Genomic DNA, 22762 nt, shown 5'->3' with positions numbered 1-22762 from the left:
CCATCAAACACTCCCAGGGCAGGTACAGCACGGGTTAGATACAGAGTAAAGCTCCCTCTACACTGTCCCATCAAACACTCCCAGGGCAGGTACAGCACGGGTTAGATACAGAGTAAAGCTCCCTCTACACTGTCCCATCAAACACTCCCAGGACAGGTACAGCACGGGTTAGATACAGAGTAAAGCTCCCTCTACACTGTCCCATCAAACACTCCCAGGGCAGGTACAGCACGGGTTAGATACAGAGTAAAGCTCCCTCTACACTGTCCCATCAAACACTCCCAGGGCAGGTACAGCATGAGTTAGATACAGAGTAAAGCTCCCTCTACACTGTCCCATCAAACACTCCCAGGGCAGGTACAACACGGGTTAGATACAGAGTAAAGCTCCCTCTACACTGTCCCATCAAACACTCCCAGGGCAGGTACAGCACAGGTTAGATACAGAGTAAAGCTCCCTCTACACTGTCCCATCAAACACGCCCAGGGCAGGTACAGCACAGGTTAGATACAGAGTAAAGCTCCCTCTACACTGTCCCATCAAACACTCCCAGGGCAGGTACAGCACAGGTTAGATACAGAGTAAAGCTCCCTCTACACTGTCCCATCAAACACTCCCAGGGCAGGTACAGCACGGGTTGGATACAGAGTAAAGCTCCCTCTACACTGTCCCATCAAACACTCCCAGGGCAGGTACAGCACGGGTTAGATACAGAGTAAAGCTCCCTCTACACTGTCCCATCAAACACTCCCAGGGCAGGTACAGCACAGGTTGGATACAGAGTAAAGCTCCCTCTACACTGTCCCATCAAACACTCCCAGCGCAGGTACAGCACGGGTTAGATACAGAGTAAAGCTCCCTCTACACTGTCCCGTCAAACACTCCCAGGGCAGGTACAGCACCGGTTAGATACAGAGTGATGCGCTATCAATTACTCATAAAAGACTGAGAGTTAAGAGAGTAACTAAAGGCTTTTATTAACAAAAGAATGAAGGTCTGCCTCGAGTGGTCGACCGGTCCAGAAATACAAAGGGCTGGGGAGCAGTCACCTTTATACTCGGACTTGTGGGAGGAGTCAGCCGAGGCATGTCCAGGCATGTACACAGTGGAATACAAACAGTGGTTTACCACATTCACCCCTTGTTTAAAATTGAGTCCGGCGGGGTGAAGTGTATTAAAAGTTAGTGTATTGGAGTCTCTCCGGAGGTCTTGTCTGCCGCTGTGATCGGCGTGGCGACGGCAGGGGTAGTGGAGCTTCCGGCGTCGAGTCCTGTGTGGGCTGTGGCACAGGCGTGTCGTCCTCGTAGATGTCGAGCGGGTCGCGGGGCCCAGGCCTGCCGTCTGCTGGGGCTGGATATTGGATCGTGGGGGGGGGGGTGGTAGTGAGTTACTGCGGCCCCCGAGGGTACAAGGTCTCTTATGGAGACTGTGTCCTCCCGCCCGTCCGGGTATGCAATGTAAGCATACTGGGGGTTGGCGTGGAGGAGGTCGACCCTCTCGACCAGGGGGTCCGTTTTATGGGTCCTCACGTGCCTTCTCAGTAGGACCGGCCCTGGGGACGTCAGCCATGGCGGTAGCGATGTCCCCGATGTGGACTTCCTTGGGAAGACAAACATTTTCTCATGAGGGGTGGCGTTAGTGGCAGTGCAGAGCAGTGACCGAATAGAGTGGAGCGCATCGGGGAGCACATCCTGCCAGCGGGAGGTTGGAAGGCCCCTAGACTATAAGGCTAGCAGGGCGGCCTTCCAAACTGTCGCATTTTCTCTTTACACCTGTCCGTTCCCCCGGGGGTTGTAACTGGTGGTCCTGCTTGTGGCAATACCCCTAGTTAGCAGGTACTGACGGAGTTCGTCGCTCATAAACGATGAGCCCCGGTCGCTATGGATATAGCTGGGGAAACCGAACAGGGTGAAGAGGTCGTTCAGACATTTAATGACCGTGGCACTGGTCATGTCCGGGCAGGGGATGGCGAACGGGAAACGGGAGTACTCATCAATAATATTGAGGAAGTACACATTGCGGTCGGAGGAGGGGAGAGGCCCTTTAAAATCAACGCTCAGGCGCTCGAAGGGGCGAGTGGCTTTTATCAGGTGGGCCCTGTCTGGTCTATAAAAGTGCGGTTTGCACTCAGCGCAGACTTGGCAGTTCCTGGTCATGGTCCTGACCTCCTCAATGGAGTAAGGCAGGTTGCGGGCCTTGATGAAGTGGAAGAACCTGGTGACCCCCGGGTGGCAGAGGTCATTGTGGAGGGCCCGCAGTCTATCGATCTGCGCGCTGGCGCAGGTGCCACGCGATAGCGCATCCGGGGGTTCATTGAGCTTCCCGGGCCGGTACAAGATCTCGTAATTGTAGGTGGAAAGTTCGATTCTCCACCTCAAGATCTTGTCATTTTTGATTTTGCCCCTCTGCTTGTTGTTAAACATGAAAGCAACTGAACGTTGGTCAGTGAGCAGGGTAAATCGTTTTCCGGCCAGGTAGTGCCTCCAATGACGCACAGCCTCCACAATCGCCTGGGCCTCCTTCTCAACAGCGGAGTGTCTGGTCTCCGGGCCTTGGAGGGTTCGTGAAAAGAAGGCCACGGGTCTCCCCGCCTGATTGAGGGTAGCGGCCAGGGCAAAGTCGGACGCGTCGCTTTCCACCTGGAAGGGGATGGATTCGTCCACTGCGTGCATGGTGGCTTTGGCAATGTCTTCCTTGATACGGTGGAAGGCTAAGCGGGCCTCTGCCGTCAAGGGAAAAGAGGTGGACTTGATCAGCGGATGGGCCTTGTCCGCATAGTAGGGGACCCACTGGGCATAATAGGAGAAAAACCCTAGGCACCTCTTCAGGGCCTTGAGGCAGTGGGGCAGTGGGAGTTCCATAAGGGGACGCATCCGGTCGGGGTCGGGGCCGATGACTCCGTGTTCCACAACACAGCCAAGGATGGCGAGGCAGTTTGTGCGGAATATGCACTTCTCCTTGTTATATGTCAGGTTCAGGAGTTGGGCGGTGCGGAGGAATTTTTCGAGGTTTGCGTCATGGTCCTGCAAGTCACGGCCGCAGATGGTCACATTGTCCAGATATGGGAAAGTGGCCTGCAACGCATTTTGATCTACCATCCGGTCCATCTCCCTTTGGAAGACGGAGACCCCGTTGGTGACGCCAAAGGGAACCCTAAGGAAGTGGTAGAGGCGGCCGTTTGCCTCAAAGGCAGTATACTGGTGGTCCTCAGGGCGGATAGGGAGCTGGTGGTACGCTGATTTCAGGTCAATGGTCGAGAAGACGCGGTACTGCGCGATCTGGTTGACCATATCAGCTATGCGGGGGAGTGGGTAGGCGTCCAGCAGGGTGTAGCGATTTATTGTCTGGCTGTAGTCGATGACCAGGCGCTGCTTCTCGCCGGTCTTAACGACCACAACCTGGGCTCGCCAGGGGCTGGTGCTGCCCTCAATAATCCCTTCCTTCAGGAGCCGCTCCACTTCGGTTTTAATGAAAACCCTGTCCCCGGCACTGTATCGCCTGCTCTTTGTGGCAATGGGCTTACAGTCGGGGATGAGGTTAGCAAACAGTGGGGGGGGGGGTGACTCTGAGTGTGGAGAGGTTGCACCTGGTGCGCGGCGGGCAATTTGGGAGCTGCTGGCTGCGGACTGTGAGTGGGGGTAGGGGTCCACCGTACGCCATCGTAACACTTTTAAGGTGGCACTGAAAATCTAACCCCAGCAGGACGGCAGCGCAGAGGTCGGGCAGGACCAGAAGTTTAAAATGATCGTACACGGTCCCGTCTACTACGAGTGTCACTACGCAGTAGCCGCCGATGTCCGCCGACTGGGACTCGGAGGCCATAGAAATCCGCTGGTGCGCAGGCAAGACTGGGAGAGAGCAACGCCGCACCGTGTCGGGGTGGATGAAGCTCTCCGTGCTCCCAGAGTCAAAAAGGCAGATTGTATCGTGGCCATTTACCTTAATGTCCATTGTGGAACTGGCCAGCTGGTGCGGTCTCGCTTGGTCCAGTGTAACGGATGCCAGCGTAGGGGTCGGTGTGTCGCTGCGGGTATCAGATGAGGCGGTGTTGGGGGCCTGCTGCGTTCCGGCTGTCGTCCAAGATGGCGGCGTCCATGATCCCCATGTGGCTGGAGGCGTCCAAAATGGCTGCTGTACCGGTGGTTCGCACATGGCCGGGGAGGCCCAAGATGGCGGCCCGCATGGCCCACACGCGGCGCTGCTGGGGTTCGGGGTGGCTTTGGCCCTGCAGACGTTAGCGTAGTGTCCCTTCTTCCCGCAGCCTGAGCAGATCGCGTTTTTCGCCGGGCAGCGCGCTCTGGGGTGTTTTGCCTGGCCACAGAAGTAGCATTTCTGGCCTTGGGGCACTGCTGTCTGGCCTTGGGACACTGCTGCGGTAGTTGGGCCGTTGCTGGGGTGTGGCTGGGGTGGCACGGCGCTATGAGGCGGTCCTACCGTGTCCCAGGCTGTCATTCCCCGCGGCGTCCACGGTGCAGAGGAGTAGGCATCCATGCCCCGGTAGGCTGCATCCAATGATAGTGCGAGTTCAGAGGCCTTGTTGAGGTCGAGGTCACTCTGCTCCAACAGTCGCTGTCGGGTGTAATTGGATCTGTGGCCCGCTACAAAAGCGTCCCGGATAAGTTCCTCTGTGTACACGGTGGCCTTTACATCCTTACAACCACAGGCCCGGCCAAGCACAGACAGTGCCTGAAGGTATTCCACGGTCGATTCCCCAGGTTGTTGTTTACGACTCCCCAGAAGGTGCCTGGCGTACACTTCGTTCACTGGGCGCGTGTACTGGTCCTTGAGGAGCTTGATAGCGTTCGCGTACGAGGTCGCGTCTTGGATGACCGAGTACACTCGGTGGTTCACTTTGGAGGTCAGGACATCCAGTTTGTCCTCGTCCGATTTGATTGCTGCGGAGGCGGTCAGGAATTTTTCGAAACACTTAAGCCAGTGAGTAAACTTGGTGGATGAGTCCGCCTCCCGATGATCTAAGTCCAGGCATGCTGGTGTGAGGATCTTCTCCATTATAAAAATTTTGTTAATAAAATTGATGCGCTATCAATTACTCATAAAAGACTGAGAGTTAAGAGAGTAACTAAAGGCTTTTATTAACAAAGAATGAAGGTCTGCCTCGAGTGGTCGACCGGTCCAGAAATACAAAGGGCTGGGGAGCAGTCACCTTTATACTAGGACTTGTGGGAGGAGTCAGCCGAGGCATGTCCAGGCATGTGCACAGTGGAATACAAACAGTGGTTTACCACACAGAGTAAAGCTCCCTCTACACTGTCCCATCAAACACTCCCAGGGCAGGTACAGCACGGGTTAGATGCAGAGTAAAGCTACCTCTACACTGTCCCATCAAACACTCCCAGGGCAGGTACAGCACGGGTTAGATACAGAGTAAAGCTACCTCTACACTGTCCCATCAAACACTCCCAGGGCAGGTACAGCACGGTTCAGATACAGAGTAAAGCTCCCTCTACACAGTCCCATCAAATACTCCTAGGTCATTGTAGCACGAGCTACTTTGAGGATAACTCCTTCTACGCCTTTGCATAAACAATTTAAATCCATACCTCCACTAAGTACAATATATTATGAGTAGCACATACTAACAGATCTTAGAGTTCAGATTTTAGGATTTATCTAGTGAACCATAATCCACCACAAACCAGTGAATAGGAAATAGTGGCAAAAGTAGGACGGTGCTGCCTGTCGTTGAAAGGTCAGATTGCCTGTGCTGTGGGTTTGGATGTAATGCATGGTCCACAGTATTTATAAGCTGATCGAATGAATTTCAATGATCCATCGCACGGTGCGATAACCCACTGTACCCAGTCCCAGAGCGTGAAAGGACAGTGTGATGGCCCACTGTACCCAGTCCTAGAGTGTGAAAGGACAGTGTGATAAGCCACTGTACCCAGTCCCAGAGTGTGAAAGGACAGCGTGATAACCCACTGTATCCAGTCCCAGAGTGTGAAAGGACAGTGTGATAACCCACTGTATCCAGTCCCAGAGTGTGAAAGGACAGTGATAACCCACTGTACCCAGTCCCAGAGTGTGAAAGGACAGTGTGATATCCCACTGTATCCAGTCCCAGAGTGTGAAAGGACAGTGTGATAACCCACTGTACCCAGTCCCAGAGTGTGAAAGGACAGTGTGATAACCCACTGTACCACCCAGTCCCAGAGTGTGAAAGGACAGTGTGATAACCCACTGTACCACCCAGTCCCAGAGTGTGAAAGGACAGTGTGATAACCCCCTGTACCCAGTCCCAGAGTGTGAAAGGACAGTGTGATAACCCACTGTACCCAGTCCCAGAGTGTGAAAGGACAGTGTGATAACCCACTGTACCCAGTCCCAGAGTGTGGAAGGACAGTGTGATAACCCACTGTATCAACCAGTCCCAGAGTGTGAAAGGACAGTGTGATAACACACTGTACCCAGTCCCAGAGTGTGAAAGGACAGTGTGATAACCCACTGGACCCAGTCCCAGAGTGTGAAAGGACAGTGTGATAACACACTGTACCCAGTCCCAGAGTGTGAAAGGACAGTGTGATAACCCACTGTACACAGTCCCAGAGTGTGAAAGGACAGTGTGATAACCCACTGTACACAGTCCCAGAGTGTGAAAGGACAGTGTGATGACCCACTGTACCACCCAGTCCCAGAGTGTGAAAGGACAGTGTGATAAGCCACTGTACCCAGTCCCAGAGTGTGAAAGGACAGTGTGATAACCCACTGTACCACCCAGTCCCAGAGTGTGAAAGGACAGCGTGATAACCCACTGTATCCAGTCCCAGAGTGTGAAAGGACAGTGTGATAACCCACTGTATCCAGTCCCAGAGTGTGAAAGGACAGCGTGATAACCCACTGTACCCAGTCCCAGAGTGTGAAAGGACAGTGTGATAACCCACTGTGCCCAGTCCCAGAGTGTGAAAGGACAGTGTGATAACCCACTGTACCACCCAGTCCCAGAGTGTGAAAGGACAGTGTGATAACCCACTGTACCCAGTCCCAGAGTGTGAAAGGACAGTGTGATAACCCACTGTATCCAGTCCCAGAGTGTGAAAGGACAGTGTGATAACCCACTGTATCCAGTCCCAGAGTGTGAAAGGACAGAGTGATAACCCACTGTACCCAGTCCCAGAGTGTGAAAGGACAGTGTGATATCCCACTGTATCCAGTCCCAGAGTGTGAAAGGACAGTGTGATAACCCACTGTACCCAGTCCCAGAGTGTGAAAGGACAGTGTGATAACCCACTGTACCACCCAGTCGCAGAGTGTGAAAGGACAGTGTGATAACCCACTGTACCCAGTCCCAGAGTGTGGAAGGACAGTGTGATAACCCACTGTACCGAGTCCCAGAGTGTAAAAGGACAGTGTGATAACCCACTGTATCAACCAGTCCCAGGGTGTGAAAGGACAGTGTGATAACCCACTGGACCCAGTCCCAGAGTGTGAAAGGACAGTGTGATAACACACTGTACCCAGTCCCAGAGTGTGAAAGGACAGTGTGATAACCCACTGTACACAGTCCCAGAGTGTGAAAGGACAGTGTGATAACCCACTGTACACAGTCCCAGAGTGTGAAAGGACAGTGTGATAACTCGTCCCAGAGTGTGAAATGACAGTGTGATAACCCACTGTACACAGTCCCAGAGTGTGAAAGGACAGTGTGATAACCCACTGTACACAGTCCCAGAGTGTGAAAGGACAGTGTGATGACCCACTGTACCACCCAGTCCCAGAGTGTGAAAGGACAGTGTGATAACCCACTGTACCCAGTCCCAGAGTGTGAAAGGACAGTGTGATAACCCACTGTACCCAGTCCCAGAGTGTGAAAGGACAGTGTGATAACCCACTGTACCCGGTCCCAGAGTGTGAAAGGACAGTGTGATAACCCACTGTACCCAATCCCAGAGTGTGAAAGGACAGTGTGATAACCCACTGTAACCAGTCCCAGAGTGTGAAAGGACAGTGTGATAACCCACTGTACCCAGTCCCAGAGTGTGAAAGGACAGTCTGATAACCCACTGTACCCAGTCCCAGGGTGTGAAAGGACAGTGTGATAACCCACTGTACCACCCAGTCCCAGAGAGTGAAAGAACTGTGATAACCCACTGTACCCAGTCCCAGAGTGTGAAAGGACAGTGTGATAACCCACTGTACCCAGTCCCAGAGTGTGAAAGGACAGTGTGATAACCCACTGTACCCGGTCCCAGAGTGTGAAAGGACAGTGTGATAACCCACTGTACCCAGTCCCAGAGTGTGAAAGGACAGTGTGATAACCCACTGTAACCAGTCCCAGAGTGTGAAAGGACAGTGTGATAACCCACTGTACCCAGTCCCAGAGTGTGAAAGGACAGTGTGATAACCCACTGTACCCAGTCCCAGGGTGTGAAAGGACAGTGTGATAACCCACTGTACCACCCAGTCCCAGAGTGTGAAAGGACAGTGTGATAACCCACTGTACCCAGTCCCAGAGTGTGAAAGGACAGTGTGATAACACACTGTATCAACGAGTCCCAGAGTGTGAAAGGACAGTGTGATAACCCACTGTACCCAGTCCCAGAGTGTGAAAGGACAGTGTGATAACCCACTATATCCTGTCCCAGAGTGTGAAAGGACAGTGTGATAACACACTGTACCCAGTCCCAGAGTGTGAAAGGACAGTGTGATAACCCACTGTACCCAGTCCCAGAGTATGAAAGGACAGTGTGATAACCCACTATACCCAGTCCCAGAGTGTGAAAGGACAGTGTGATAACCCACTGTACCCAGTCCCAGAGTGTGAAAGGACAGTGTGATAACCCACTGTACCCAGTCCCAGAGTGTGAAAGGACAGTGTGATAACCCACTGTAGCCAGTCCCAGATTGTGAAAGGACAGTATGATAACCCACTGTACCACCCAGTCGCAGAGTGTGAAAGGACAGTGTGATAACCCACTGTAACCAGTCCCAGAGTGTGAAAGGACAGTGTGATAACCCACTGTACCCAGTCCCAGAGTGTGAAAGGACAGTGTGATAACCCACTGTACCCAGTCCCAGAGTGTGAAAGGACAGTGTGATAACCCACTGTACCCAGTCCCAGAGTGTGAAAGGGCAGTGTGATAACCCACTGTACCCAGTCCCAGGGTGTGAAAGGACAGTGTGATAACCCACTGTACCCAGTCCCAGAGTGTGAAAGGACAGTGTGATAACCCACTGTACCCAGTCCCAGAGGGTGAAAGGACAGTGTGATAACCCACTGTAGCCAGTCCCAGATTGTGAAAGGACAGTATGATAACCCACTGTACCACCCAGTCGCAGAGTGTGAAAGGACAGTGTGATAACCCACTGTAACCAGTCCCAGAGTGTGAAAGGACAGTGTGATAACCCACTGTACCCAGTCCCAGAGTGTGAAAGGACAGTGTGATAACCCACTGTACCCAGTCCCAGAGTGTGAAAGGACAGTGTGATAACCCACTGTACCCAGTCCCAGAGTGTGAAAGGGCAGTGTGATAACCCACTGTACCCAGTCCCAGGGTGTGAAAGGACAGTGTGATAACCCACTGTACCCAGTCCCAGAGTGTGAAAGGACAGTGTGATAACCCACTGTACCCAGTCCCAGAGGGTGAAAGGACAGTGTGATAACCCACTGTACCCAGTCCCAGAGTGTGAAAGGACAGTGTGATAACCCACTGTAGCCAGTCCCAGATTGTGAAAGGACAGTATGATAACCCACTGTACCACCCAGTCGCAGAGTGTGAAAGGACAGTGTGATAACCCACTGTAACCAGTCCCAGAGTGTGAAAGGACAGTGTGATAACCCACTGTACCCAGTCCCAGAGTGTGAAAGGACAGTGTGATAACCCACTGTACCCAGTCCCAGAGTGTGAAAGGACAGTGTGATAACCCACTGTACCCAGTCCCAGAGTGTGAAAGGGCAGTGTGATAACCCACTGTACCCAGTCCCAGGGTGTGAAAGGACAGTGTGATAACCCACTGTACCCAGTCCCAGAGTGTGAAAGGACAGTGTGATAACCCACTGTACCCAGTCCCAGAGGGTGAAAGGACAGTGTGATAACCCACTGTACCACCCAGTCCCAGAGTGTGAAAGGACAGTGTGATAACCCACTGTACCACCCAGTCCCAGAGTGTGAAAGGACAGTGTGATAACCCACTGTACCACCCAGTCCCAGAGTGTGAAAGGACAGTGTGATAACCCACTGTACCCAGTCCCAGGGTGTGAAAGGACAGTGTGATGACCCACTGTACCCAGTCGCAGAGTGTGAAAGGACAGTGTGATAACCCAATGTACCCAGTCCCAGAGTGTGAAAGGGCAGAATTTAACCTGCTGTCTCCTATCCCAGCTGCCTTTATTTAATTTTAGATTTTGTGATTCCCTTACTAAAGTTGCCCCACCAGAAACAGCATAGTTTCTGTTCCTTCCTGATGTTCCGGAATGGTAGCCTAGAGCAGTATGGGAAGGTATCCTTTCCAGATCATTTTCCTCGCTCTTACTCAAACATCGCAGAAACGAGCAGATTTGTGTTCGGAGGAAGCCCAATGGTGATGTCCTTTGAGTCTGGGGTTTTATTTTAGGCCTAGCTTAAGACTTAAATAAAAATTATACTTTGTGCAGTTAAGAGGAATGAGCTCCTATAGATCTCTTGCTTTATGTTTAATGCAGCCTCTACTTTGAAATGGGCAAGTATATTTACAATCTAATACAGCCACAACAATAAAATGCCAAGCACCACTTCTCACCTGGCAATGGACTTGCGGTTCCCTGCATGGCAGCTACAATAGCAGGGCTTTGGGCAGCTGCCGACCCTGAGGTGGAAGTTAGAGACATGGAGGGTGGGATGATGTTTCCTGGTATGTTAGGATGTATAGAACTAGGCAGATCTACAGGCAAACTTCCTGGCAACCCCGTACACAGGTTGCCAGTTACATCCCCAGACATGCTACTGGGTATATTACCATGCACTGGGTTGGGCATGCTAGCAGGGAGGTTAACTGGAACGTTTTCTGTGATGGCACTACCCATGCTACATGCAATACTGGCTGGCACAGCACAAGGCATACCAGCAGCCATATTACCAGACATGTTCGCAGGCATGCCAACTGGCATGTTACTGGGCATCAGTTGATTTGGAGTTTGTTGACTTGGAAATGGTGGCTGACCTGCAAGAGAAAAAGCAACTTTTAAGTTATGTTTGTGGCAAATCAGTGCACATTATTTTCAAGGCGTCTCATTTTCAGTACTTATTAAACAAAATTCAAACACAGAAGGCAGCCACTGCTCCTCCTCCAGTATACCAAAAATATTTGAAAGTTATAACTAAAAGTTTATTGAAGCTGAATTTATGGTAAAATTTAAAATAAAACCAAGCTCTAACTGCAATTAATGAGATTCAAGGCCTGGGGCCTCTGGTAAAGCCAGATCGCAAATTGTGAACAAGCCCAGTCAGAGACAGCAGCCGCTGAGGCTAGGATTGCAAACTCTGGTTGCAGCCATTCCTGGAGATTTGATCATGTGATGTTCTTATCACGTCATCAGACGCCTGATCACGTGACATTGGATCACATGACCGGGGGTGGGGAGGGAAGGAGAGAACCGTGGGCGGGGAAACCATGGGTTGGGGGGGGGGGGGGGAACCGTGGAGGGGTTCCCCAGTCTCCCTCTCTCCTCCAAGCCCCCATTTCCCAGTTACCATCTCTTCCCGCCCCCACCCGCCGAGTCCCCATTCACCAGGCTCCATCTCTCCCGAGCTCTCATTCCCCAGTCGCCCTCTCTTCCCCTTCCCCCCCCATCTCTCCCCCACCTACCCGAGTCCCCATTTTCCAGTCTCCCTCTCTCTAAGGCCCACATTCCCCAGGCTCACTCTCTCCCGAGCCCACATTCCCCAGTTCCCCCCACCCCGCAACATTTTCGTCAGCTGGGGCTCAGTGGGTAGCACTCTTGCCTCGGAGTCAGAAGGTTGTGGGTTCAAGTCCCACTCCAGAGACTTGAGCACTAAAGTCAGCCAAATTGGGATGTAGAATCCCTCCCCGAATCCTTGGACCTCAGCTCCGCCCCAGGGAAAGAATATCTTTGAGGCGACTGGCATATTCCTTACAGCTCTGACACTTACCATGAGGAAGAACTGGAGGTTGAGCCTGTTGCTGCTGCTGTGGCTGTTGCGTTGGTGGTGTCTGCTGTTGCTGTGGAATGGATTGTGCTATGGAATCCCCTGAACCCTGGTTCACAGTCCCCTGCTGAACTGCAGCAGGTGGCACTGGCTGCACAGATGCAGGAATGATGGCTGGCTGCTGGCTGGCCTGGGGGCCGGACGGGAGCTGATGCTGCTGTTGCTGCTGTTGGTGCATTTGTTGAAAGTGCTGTTGCCGTGCTCTCATTTCAGCATACTTCAGCTGCTCCATGTGGAAGGCCTGTCTGTCTGAGAGAAGCTGTTGTCTCTGGTACTCCAACTGTTATGTTTAAAACACAATGGAAGAAATCATCAGAGTAAATTCTGGACACACATCCAACTAAGTTCGTATACGCTGATGACATTGCCTTGGCCACGCAAAACATGAATCTGTCCATCACCGAGGAGACCCTGACTAGTGATTTACAGAGGATGGAGGCCTACTTCCACCTACGGTGACTTTGGCCAAAACCCGCAAAAGACCGTCACCTCGACATTCCACCTCCACACCCATCAAGCAAACCAAGCTTTGAAAGTCTCCTTTTGCGGTGCGGAGGTAAACCATGCCAAAAAACCCTCCTATTTAGGAGTCACACTTGATCGCACCCTGCCATATAGACAATATGTCCAGAACCTTGGGAAGAAACAAAAGCGTAGGGTCAACTTGATCCAGAGACTAGCCGGATCCACATGGGGAGCAAACGTTCAAACCCTCCGTACTTCAGCACTCGCCCTGGTGTACTCTACAGCGGAGTACTGCTCTCCGGCATGACTATCAAGTCCGCGTGTCAAATCCGTTGATGTCCAGCTGAATTCTACTATGAGAATTATCACCGGTACGCTTTTATCGACACCAACACCTTGGCTGCCCGTGCTTGTAAACATCGCACCACCACACCTATACCGCGAATATGCAGTCTCCGGAGAATACAACCACTACACCAGCAAAGACACGCCGATTCAGGCCGACTTAAACATAGAAACATAGAAGATAGGAGCAGGAGTAGGCCATTCGGCCCCTCGAGCCTGCTCCGCCATTCAATCAGACCATGGCTGATCATCCAAATTCAGTACCCTGTCCCTGCCTTCTCCCCATATCCCTTGATCCCTTTAGCCTTAAGAAATATATCCAACTCCTTCTTGAATATATTTAATGAACTGGCCTCCACCGCCGTCTGTGGCAGAGAATTCCACAGGTTCACCACTCTCTGGGTGAAGAAATTCCTCCTCATCTCAGTCCTAAATGGCTTACCCCTTATCCTGAGACTATGACCCCTGGTTCTGGACTCCCCGGCCATCGGAAACATCCTTCCTGCATCTAGTCTGTCCAGGCCTGACAGAATTTTATAGGTTTCGATGAGATCCCCTCTCAATCTTCTAAACTCCAGTGAGTATAAGCCCAATCGACACAATCTCTCCTCATACGTCATTCCTGCCATCCCAGGGATCAGCCTTGTGAATCTTCGCTGCACTCCTTCCATGGCAAGAACGTCCTTCCTCAGGTAAGGCGACAAAAACTGCACACAATACTCAAGGTGCGGTCTCACCAAGGCCCTGTACAATTGCAGCAAGACATCCTTGTTCCTGTACTCGAACCCTCTTGCTACGAAGGCCAACATACCATTTGCCTTCTTAACCGCCTGCTGCACCTGCATGCTTACCTTCAGCGACTGGTGCACAAGAACACCCAGGTCTCTTTGCACTTCCCCTTCTCCCAATCTATTGCCATTCAAATAATAATCTGCCTTCCTGTTTTTGCCACCAAAGTGGATAACCTCACATTTATCCACATTATAGTGCATTTGCCATGTTTCTGCCCAATCACCCAACCTGTCCAAATCGTACTGGAGTTTCACGACATCCTCCTCACAGCATACCCTCCCACCCAGCTTTGTGTCGTCTGCAAATTTGGAGATATTATATCCAATTCCCTCGTCCAGATCATTAATATATATTGTGAACAGCTGGGGTCCTAGGACCGATCCTTGCGGTACCCCACTAGTCACTGCCTGCCACTCGGAAAACGACCCGTTTATTCCAACTCTTTGCTTTCTATCCGCCAACCAGTTCTCTATCCAAGTCAATACCTTGCCCCCAATCCCATGTGCCTTAATTTTGCACGCTAATCTCTTATGCGGGACCTTATCGAAAGCCTTCTGAAAGTCCAAATACACCACATCCACTGGTTCTCCCTTATCTATTTTACCAGTTACATCCTCAAAAGATTCCAGTAGATTAGTCAAGCACGATTTACCTTTTGTAAATCCATGTTGACTTTGTCCGATCCTGTCACTGCTTTCCTAGTGCTCTGCTATTACATCTTTTATAATGGACTCTAGCATTTTCCCCACTACCGACGTCGGGCTTACCGGTCTATAATTCCCCGCTTTTTCTCTACCACCTTTTTTGAATAGTGGGGTAACATTAGCTACCCTCCGATCCATGGGTACTGTTCCAGAGTCTATCGAGTTCTGGAAGATGACCAGCAATGCATCTACTATTTCTAGGGCCACTTCCTTAAGTACCCTAGGATGTAGATTATCAGGCCCTGGGGATTTATCGGCCTTCAGTCCCATCAATTTACCTAACACCATTTCCCTACAAATACTGATTTCTTTCAGTTCCACCCTTTCATCAGACCCTATGTTCCCCGACATCTCTGGGAGGCTATTTGTATCCTCCTTTGTGAAGACAGAACCAAAATATGTATTTAGTTGGTCTGCCATTTCTTTGTTCCCCATTATAAATTCCCCTGATTCTGACTGCAAGGGACCTACGCTTGACTTCACCAATCTTTTTCTCTTCACATATCTATAAAAGCTTTTACAGTCAGTTTTTATGTTCCCTGAAAGCTTACTCTCATATTCTATTTTCCCCTTCTTAATTAATCCCTTTGTCCTCCTTTGTTGAATCCTAAACTGCTCCCAATCCTCAGGACCTACCACCAACCCATCTCAAATCTAGAAGGCCATTTTGGACCGCTGCCGATGCCCTTCAGCGATCTCCCCTCAGCCTTGATGGCGAAATGCTTGGAAGAACTATGACATACGGAATGGATTCCTTATAGAGAACCCCACAGTCCAACCTGAAGGAGCAAACTTACCTCGCAAACAGTGGACAACCATCAACCACCTCAGAACCGGTCATGGTAGACGCTGCCACCTTCTGCATAGATGGAAGATTAAAGCATCCCCATCATGTGACTGTGGAGCTCCTAATCAGACCCTGGAGCACATCACTGAGCACTGCCCTCAGAGGAAATTCGCAGGCAGCCTTCAAGATATCCACGGTTACACCGGAAGGTTTGGCCTGGATATTTGACTTAGATATTGACATTTGATTTGCTTCACTACTACCAGATGAAAAAAGGTGGTAAAGAACCTCTCTTAATTACTGCTCTGATAGCTAGAACCGCACAGCACAACTACTTACTGCCTCTCTTTCTCTGTCCATAATGGTCTCAAGTTCTTCAAAATGTCGGAGCTTGATTTCAAGTTTCTTCATCTGCGTTTCGACAAGCAGTGCCACCAGTGATTTGATTTTCCGCTCCTCCACTGCAGCAAGATGCTGTAAAAGAACCAGAATTCAGTGCCTAACACCACAGTAAGAGCACCATCACCATCAGAACTGCAGCGGTTCAAGAAGGCCTACCCACCTTCTCAGGGCAACTTGGGATGGGCAATAAATGTGATCTGGCCAGCGACGCCCACATCCTGGAGAACAAATAAAAAACCCATCACCCCGTGCTCGTTGACCTACACTGGCTCCCGGTTTGGCAACACCTCTATTTTAAAATTCTCATCCTTGTTTTCAAATCCCTCCATGGCCTTGTCCCTCCTCATCTCTGTAACCTCCTCCAGCGCTACAACCCTCCGCAATCTTTGCATTCCTCCAATTCTGGCCTCTGATGCATCCCTGTTTTCCATCGCCCCACTACTGGCGGATGTGCCTTCAGCTGTCTCGACCGTAAGCGTGGAATTCCCTCTCGAAACCTCTCCGCCTCTCTTTCCTCCTTTAAGATGCCCCTTAAAATCTACTTCTTTGACCAAGCTGTCCTAATATCTCCTTAAGTGGCTCAGTGTCAAAGTTTATTGGATAATCTTCCTGTGAAGTGCCGTGGGACGTTTTACTATGTTAAAGGTGCTATATAAATGCAAGTTGTTGTTGTTATTATGGAGCACATGATTGATTAGAGGACACCATTTCAAACTGTGCTCTTGATTTGAATAGAGCCAAAACAGGGCGGTCAGTTTGCTTCTTCTGTTGGTCGATGCGAGACATAGGTGTGGTTGTAGAAATATGTACTATTTTGCTAGTTCAGTTTTAAATTTCTAGTGGTGAAAGAAAAGGCAGGAACAATTCAACAGTGGTGTCTATGTTTGCATATCTCATATGCCATGGAAATCGTGGATGCATTGGTTGTCATCTTCCAAAATTCTATAGATTATGGAACAGTTCCTGCAGATTGGAGGGTGGCAAATGTAACCCCACTATTTAAAAGAGGGAGAGAGAAAACCGGGACTACAGGCCGGTTAGCCTAACATCAGTAGTAGGGAAAATGCTAGAGTCTATTATAAAGGATGTGATAACAGGATACTTAGAAAATATCAATGGAATTAGACAAAGTCAACATGGATTTATGAAAGGGAAATCGTGTTTGACAAACCTACTGGAGTTTTTTGAGGATGTAACTGGTAGAATAGATAAGGGAGAACCAGTGGATGTGGTGTATTTGGATTTTCAGAAGGCCTTTGATAAAGTCCCACATAAGAGGTTAGTGTGAAAAATTAAAGCACATGGGATTGGGGGTAATATACTGGCATGGATTGAAACTTGGTTAACAGACAGGAAACAGAGAGTAGGAATAAATGGGTCTTTTTCAGGGTGGCAGGCGGTGACTAGTGGGGTACCGCAGGGATCAGTGCTTGGGCCCCAGCTATTCACAATATATATCAATGATTTGGATGAGGGAACCAAATGTAATATTTCCAAGTTTGCTGATGACATGAAACTAGGTGGGATTGTGAGTTGTGAGGAGGATGCAGAGAGGCTTCAAGGCGATTTAGACAAGTTGAGTGAGTGGGCAAATACATGGCAGATGCAGTATAACGTGGATAAATGTGAAGTTATCCACTTTGGTAGGAAAAACAGAAAGGCAGAGTATTATTTAAATGGTGATAGATTGGGAAATGCTGATGTACAAAGGGACCTGGGTGTCCTTGTACACCAGTCACTAAAAGCAAACATGCAGGTGCAGCAAGCAATGGTATGTTGGCTTTCATTGCAAGAGGATTTGAGTACAGGAGCAAGGATGTCTTGCTACAGTTATACAGGGCCTTGGTGAGACCACACCTGGAGTACTGCGTGCAGTTTTGCTCTCCTTACCTAAGAAAGGATATACTTGCCATAGAGGGAGTGCAGCGAAGGTTCACCAGACTGATTCCTGGGATGGCAGGACTGTCGTATGAGGAGAGATTGGGTCGACTAGGCCTGTATTCACTAGAGTTTAGAAGAATGAGAGGGGATCTCATTGAAACATATAAAATTCTAACTGGGCTAGATAGACTGGATGCAGGGAGGATGTTTCCCCTGGCTGGGGGGGGTTCTAGAACGAGGGGTCACAGTCTCAGGATACAGGGTAGGACATTTAGGACTGAGATGAGGAGAAATTTCTTCACTCGGAGGGTGGTGAACCTGTGGAATTCTCTACCACAGAAGGCTGTGGAGGCCAAGTCACTGAATATATTTAAGAAGGAGATAGATAGATTTCTAGACACAAAAGGCATCAAGGGGTATGGGGGAGAGAGCGGGAATATGGTACTGAGATAGAGGATCAGCCATGATCTCATTGAATGGCGGAGCAGGCTCGAAGGGCCGACTCCTGCTCCCATTTTTCTATGTTTCTATACGTGACTCCTGAATTGTCCCAAGCCTGAGGCCAGGTCTTTAGTTAGCTTCTTTACTTCAAGAGGCAATTTGGAAATGGATAAATGTACCTCATTTACAGCAGCAACAGGGAGGAGAATTTTCAACTGATTCAAATCTCATTTTCTACTGTAAACAGGATATGTGTTGCTCACCATCTCAGAGTATCAAATCATGCTAACAGGGTGACCAACAAGATCATGGGCATTGAAATTCAGCAGTCACACATGACTTTGCACTTGCATAGACGGTGTTAGATAAACTACCAGAGATAATTTTACCTAGCTTGGTGGAGGTCAAGTACATTGGACTCATTTAAGAAATGGCTAGCTGCTTGCTGTGAGGGGAACATGCAGGGTTGTTATTTTGGAAGGATGAGATCAAATGGGCTGAAGGGCAGGTGGTGTGTCGTAACTGCAACATGTGGGAGTCCGTGGAGAGCATCGCGATCCCGAGCAACCACATCTGCAGTAAGTGTCTGCAACTCGAGGAACTTCGACTCAGAATTGTTGAGCTGGAGTAGGAGCTGAGACATTGCGATGGATCAGGGAGGGGGAGTTACCTGGACACTTTGTTCCAGGAGGCAGTCACACCCTTTAGGTTAAGTAGTGCTTTAGAGTTCGTCAGTGGCCAGGGACAGGAGGGTGTGACTGCGAATCAGGAAGGTATGGAGAACCCAGGATGTAGCAATGGAGGAGCCTCAGCCCTGGACCTTGTCCAACAGGTACGAGGTACTTTCTACCTGTATGGATGAGGAAAAGGACTGCAGGGAGGATGGGCAAACTGACCACGGCACCGTGGTACAGGGACCATCCAAGTCGGGGAGAAGGAAGGAATGCGATAGTAGTAGGGGACAGTATAGTCAGGGGGATAGATACTGATCTCTGCAGCCGCGAAAGAGGTACCGAAGGATGATTTGCCTGCCCGGTGCCAGGGTTAAATATAACTCCTCGCGGCTGGAGAAGAACTTGGAGAGGGAGGGGGAGGATCCAGTTGTCGAGGTACATGTAGGAACCAACGACATAGGTAGAACTAAGAATGAGGTTCTGCTGAGGGAGTTTGAGGAGATAGGGTGTAAATTAATAAGCAGAACCACAAGGGTAATAATCTCTGGGTTATTACCTGAGCCACGTGCAAATTGGCATAGGGTCAAGCAGATGAGACAGTTAAATGCATGGCTCAAAGAGTGGTGTGGGAAAAAGGGGTTTCAATTTATGGGGCACTGGCACCAGTACTGGGGAAAGAGGGAGCTGTTCCGTCGAGACGGGCTCCACTTAAACCGGGCTGGGACCAGCGTCCTGGCAAATCGAATAACTAGGGCTGTAGATAGGGCTTAAATTTAAAAAAAGTGTGTGGGGGGGGTGGTGTCAGGTGAGGGGAAATTTAGAAATCTAAAGAGAAAGGTCAAGGCAATAGAGCAGTGTAGCGATTTGGGTAAAAATAAGCAGAGTGTGACAGGAAGGGACAGAAAGTTTAATGGTAGCAGTGCAGCAGAGAATAAGGTCAAAGCAGGGAATAATGGTAAAAAAATTTAAATTAAAGGCTCTTTCTCTGAATGCACGAAGCATTCATAACAAGATAGATGAACTAGTGGCACAAATTGAGATAAATGGGTTTGATCTAATAGCCATTACAAAGACATGGTTGCAAGGTGGCCAAGGTTGGGAACTAAATGTTCCAGGGTACTTAACGTTTTGAAAAGACAGGCAGAATGGAAAAGGAGGGGGAGTAGTCCTGATAATAAAGGATGAAATAAGGACTGTAGCGAGAAAGGATCTCGGCTCGGAAGATCAGGAAGTAGAATCAGTATGGGTGGAGATAAGGAATAACAAGGGGCAGAAAACACTGGTGGGAGTAGTATATAGGCCCCCTAACAGTAGCTATACCGTTGGACAGAATATTAATCAAGAAATAGTAGGAGCTTGCAACAAAGGCAATGCAATAATCTTGGAGGACTTTAATCTTCATATACACTGGACAAATCAAATTGGCAAAGGTAGTCTGGAGGACGAGTTCATGGAATGCATTCGGGACAGTTTCCTAGAACAATATGTCGTGGAACCAACCAGGGAACAGGCTATTTTAGATCTTGTATTGTGTAATGAGACAGGGTTAATTAGCAATCTCATAGTAAAGGATCCTCTGGGGCAGAGTGATCATAATATGATAGAATTTCACATTAATTTTGAGAGTGACTTGCCCAAGTCCGAAACTAGAGTCTTAAACTTAAATAAAGCCAATTACAGTACATAGGTATGAGGGGCGAGTTGGCTAAGGTAGATTGGAAAAATAGATTAAAAGGTATGGCGTTAGATAAGCAGTGGCTAGCATTTAAAGAAATATTTCATAATTCTCAACAAAAATACATTCCATTGAGAAATAAAAACTCCACGGGAAAAATGATCCAACCGTGGCTAACTAAGGAAGTTAAGGATAGCATTAGATTGAAAGAAGAAGCTTATAATGTTGCAAAGAATAATAGTAAGCCTGAGGATTGGGAGAGTTTCAGAAACCAGCAAAGGTTGACCAAAAAATTGATCAAAAGGGAAAAAATAGAATATGAGAGAAAACTAGCAAGAAATATAAAAGCAGATTGTAAGAGTTTCTACAAGTATATAAAAAGGAAAAGAGTAGCAAAAGTAAACGTTGGTCCCTCAGAGGCTGAGACAGGAAAAATTATGGGGAATAAGGAAATGGCAGAAATGTTAAACAAATATTTTGTATCTGTCTTCACAGTAGAAGACACAAAAAGCATACCAAAAATGGTGGGGAACCAAGGGTCTAATGAGGGTGAGGAACTTAACGTAATTAATATAAGTAGAGAAAAAGTACTAGAGAAACTAATGGGACTAAAAGCCGACAAATCCCCTGGACCTGACGGCCTACATCCTAGGGTTCTAAAAGAGGTGGCTGAAGAGATAGTGGATGCATTGGTTGTGATCTTCCAAAATTCCCTAGATTCTGGAATGGTCCCAGTGGATTGGAAGGTCGCAAATGTAACTCCACTATTCAAGAAAGGAGGGAGAGAAAAAACAGGGAACAACAGGCCACTTAGCCTGACATCAGTCGTCGGGAAAATGCTGGAATCCATTGTTAAGGAAGTGGTATCAGGGCACTTAGAAAATCATAACATGATTAGGCAGAGTCAACATGGTTTTATGAAAGGGAAATCATGTTTGACAAATTTATTAGATTTTTTTTGAGGATGTAACTAACAGGGTAGATAAAGGGGAACCAGTGGATGTAGTATATTTGGATTTCCAAAAGACATTCGATAAGGTGCCACATAAAAGGTTATTACACAAGATTAGGGCTCATGGGGTTGGGGGTAATATAGTAGCATGGATAGAGGATTGGTTAACGGACAGAAAACAGAGAGTAGGGATAAACGGATCTTTTTCAGGTTGGCAGGCTGTAATTAGTGGGGTGCCGCAAGGATCAGTGTTGGGGCCTCAGCTATTTACAATCTATATTAATGACCTAGATGAAGGGACCGAGTGTAATGTATCCAAGTTTGCTGATGATACAAAACTAGGTGGGTCAGTAAGCTGTGAGGAGAACACAAGGGGCTGGATTTTCATTAAGCTGTCGGGAAGGAGGCGGGACTACAACTTTCGGGTTTTAGTCCCGCCTCCATCGACGTCTGGCCAATCGACGCGATTTTCCCTTGATTGACCTTGTTGAGCCCGCCCAGCGGGCTCAGCAGGCCAATTAAGGGCCACCCAGCAACAGGTGACGTCACAGACTGAAATTTCATCTGTCAAGAGTTTTTGACAGATGAAATATCAGTGTTTCACAGCTGTTTGAAGCTGTCAAACACTGACAGTCTGACTTCTAACCTGAGTCCTTCTACGCAGACTCGGTTAGAACTGTCACCGGCACTGAAAGCTGAAGGCTGTCACTTTTGACAGATCGCAGCCGTTCAGCTTTCAGTTCCGGCTGAGTGATGGACTCCCGACGCCTAGAGGAAGAAAGGCTGTTAAGGTAAGTAAAACTTCTTTACACACTTTAGACACACCAAACACACTTACCTTTGCACTCATGCACCCATCACTCACCTGAACACCGACATCGCGACCCCTCCAAGTCCCTCAACCCGACGGCCCGCCTGCTCTAACCTGGCGTGGTTTGGAGCCGTCGGGAATCCCACACGACACCCCTCAAAATAGGGATTAGGCTAAAAACTGCCTGTTAACAGGCAGTTAATTGGCACTAATCCCTTCCCGCCTCGGGTCGGCGAGTCCCAGTGCGGGGCGGGTACCCGCCTCCCTTGAAACTTACGTGGAGGCGGGTTTTGGGCGGGATGGTGTCGGGACCCCCAAATTCGGGATTTTTGCCCGAGCACGCCTGAAAGCCCGCCTCATGGCACACTGAAAATCTGGCCCAAAGAGTCTGCAAAGGGATATAGATAGACTGAGTGAGTGGGCAGTAAGGTGGCAGATGGAGTATAATGTAGGGAAATGTGAGGTTATTCACTTTGGTAGGAAGAATAGAAAAACAGAATATTTTTTAAATGGTGAGAAACTTTCAAATGTTGGTGTTCAGAGAGATTTGGGTGTCCTCGTACAGGAAACACAGAAAGCTAGCATGCAGGTACAGCAAGCAATAAGGAAGGCAAATGGCCTGTTGGTCTTTATAGCAAGGGGGTTGGAGTATAAGAGTAAGGAAGTCTT

The 22762-nt window shown here is 49.2% G+C and overlaps 1 protein-coding gene across 1 annotated transcript in view; it reads right to left on the bottom strand.

Moving 5' to 3' along the window:
- The window catches only part of LOC147096964 (SWI/SNF complex subunit SMARCC2-like), a gene marked incomplete at its 5' end in the record, with an annotated part of 99595 nt that overhangs the window by 1881 nt on the left and 74952 nt on the right, over window positions 1-22762 (bottom strand). The window contains 3 exons of the mRNA XM_085972520.1: window positions 11059-11157; window positions 12108-12444; window positions 15597-15731. Of these exons, the coding sequence (XP_085828646.1) occupies window positions 11059-11157; window positions 12108-12444; window positions 15597-15731 (571 nt within the window). The remainder of the gene's footprint in view (window positions 1-11058; window positions 11158-12107; window positions 12445-15596; window positions 15732-22762) is intronic.

This window comes from Somniosus microcephalus, chromosome 33 (assembly GCF_052327205.1).
Source record: "Somniosus microcephalus isolate GS21.2 chromosome 33, FLI_Smic_1.0, whole genome shotgun sequence".
Lineage (NCBI taxonomy): Eukaryota > Metazoa > Chordata > Chondrichthyes > Squaliformes > Somniosidae > Somniosus > Somniosus microcephalus.
The sequence above is the reverse complement of the archived record's forward strand: the minus strand, read 5'-3'. Positions and strand labels throughout refer to the sequence as shown.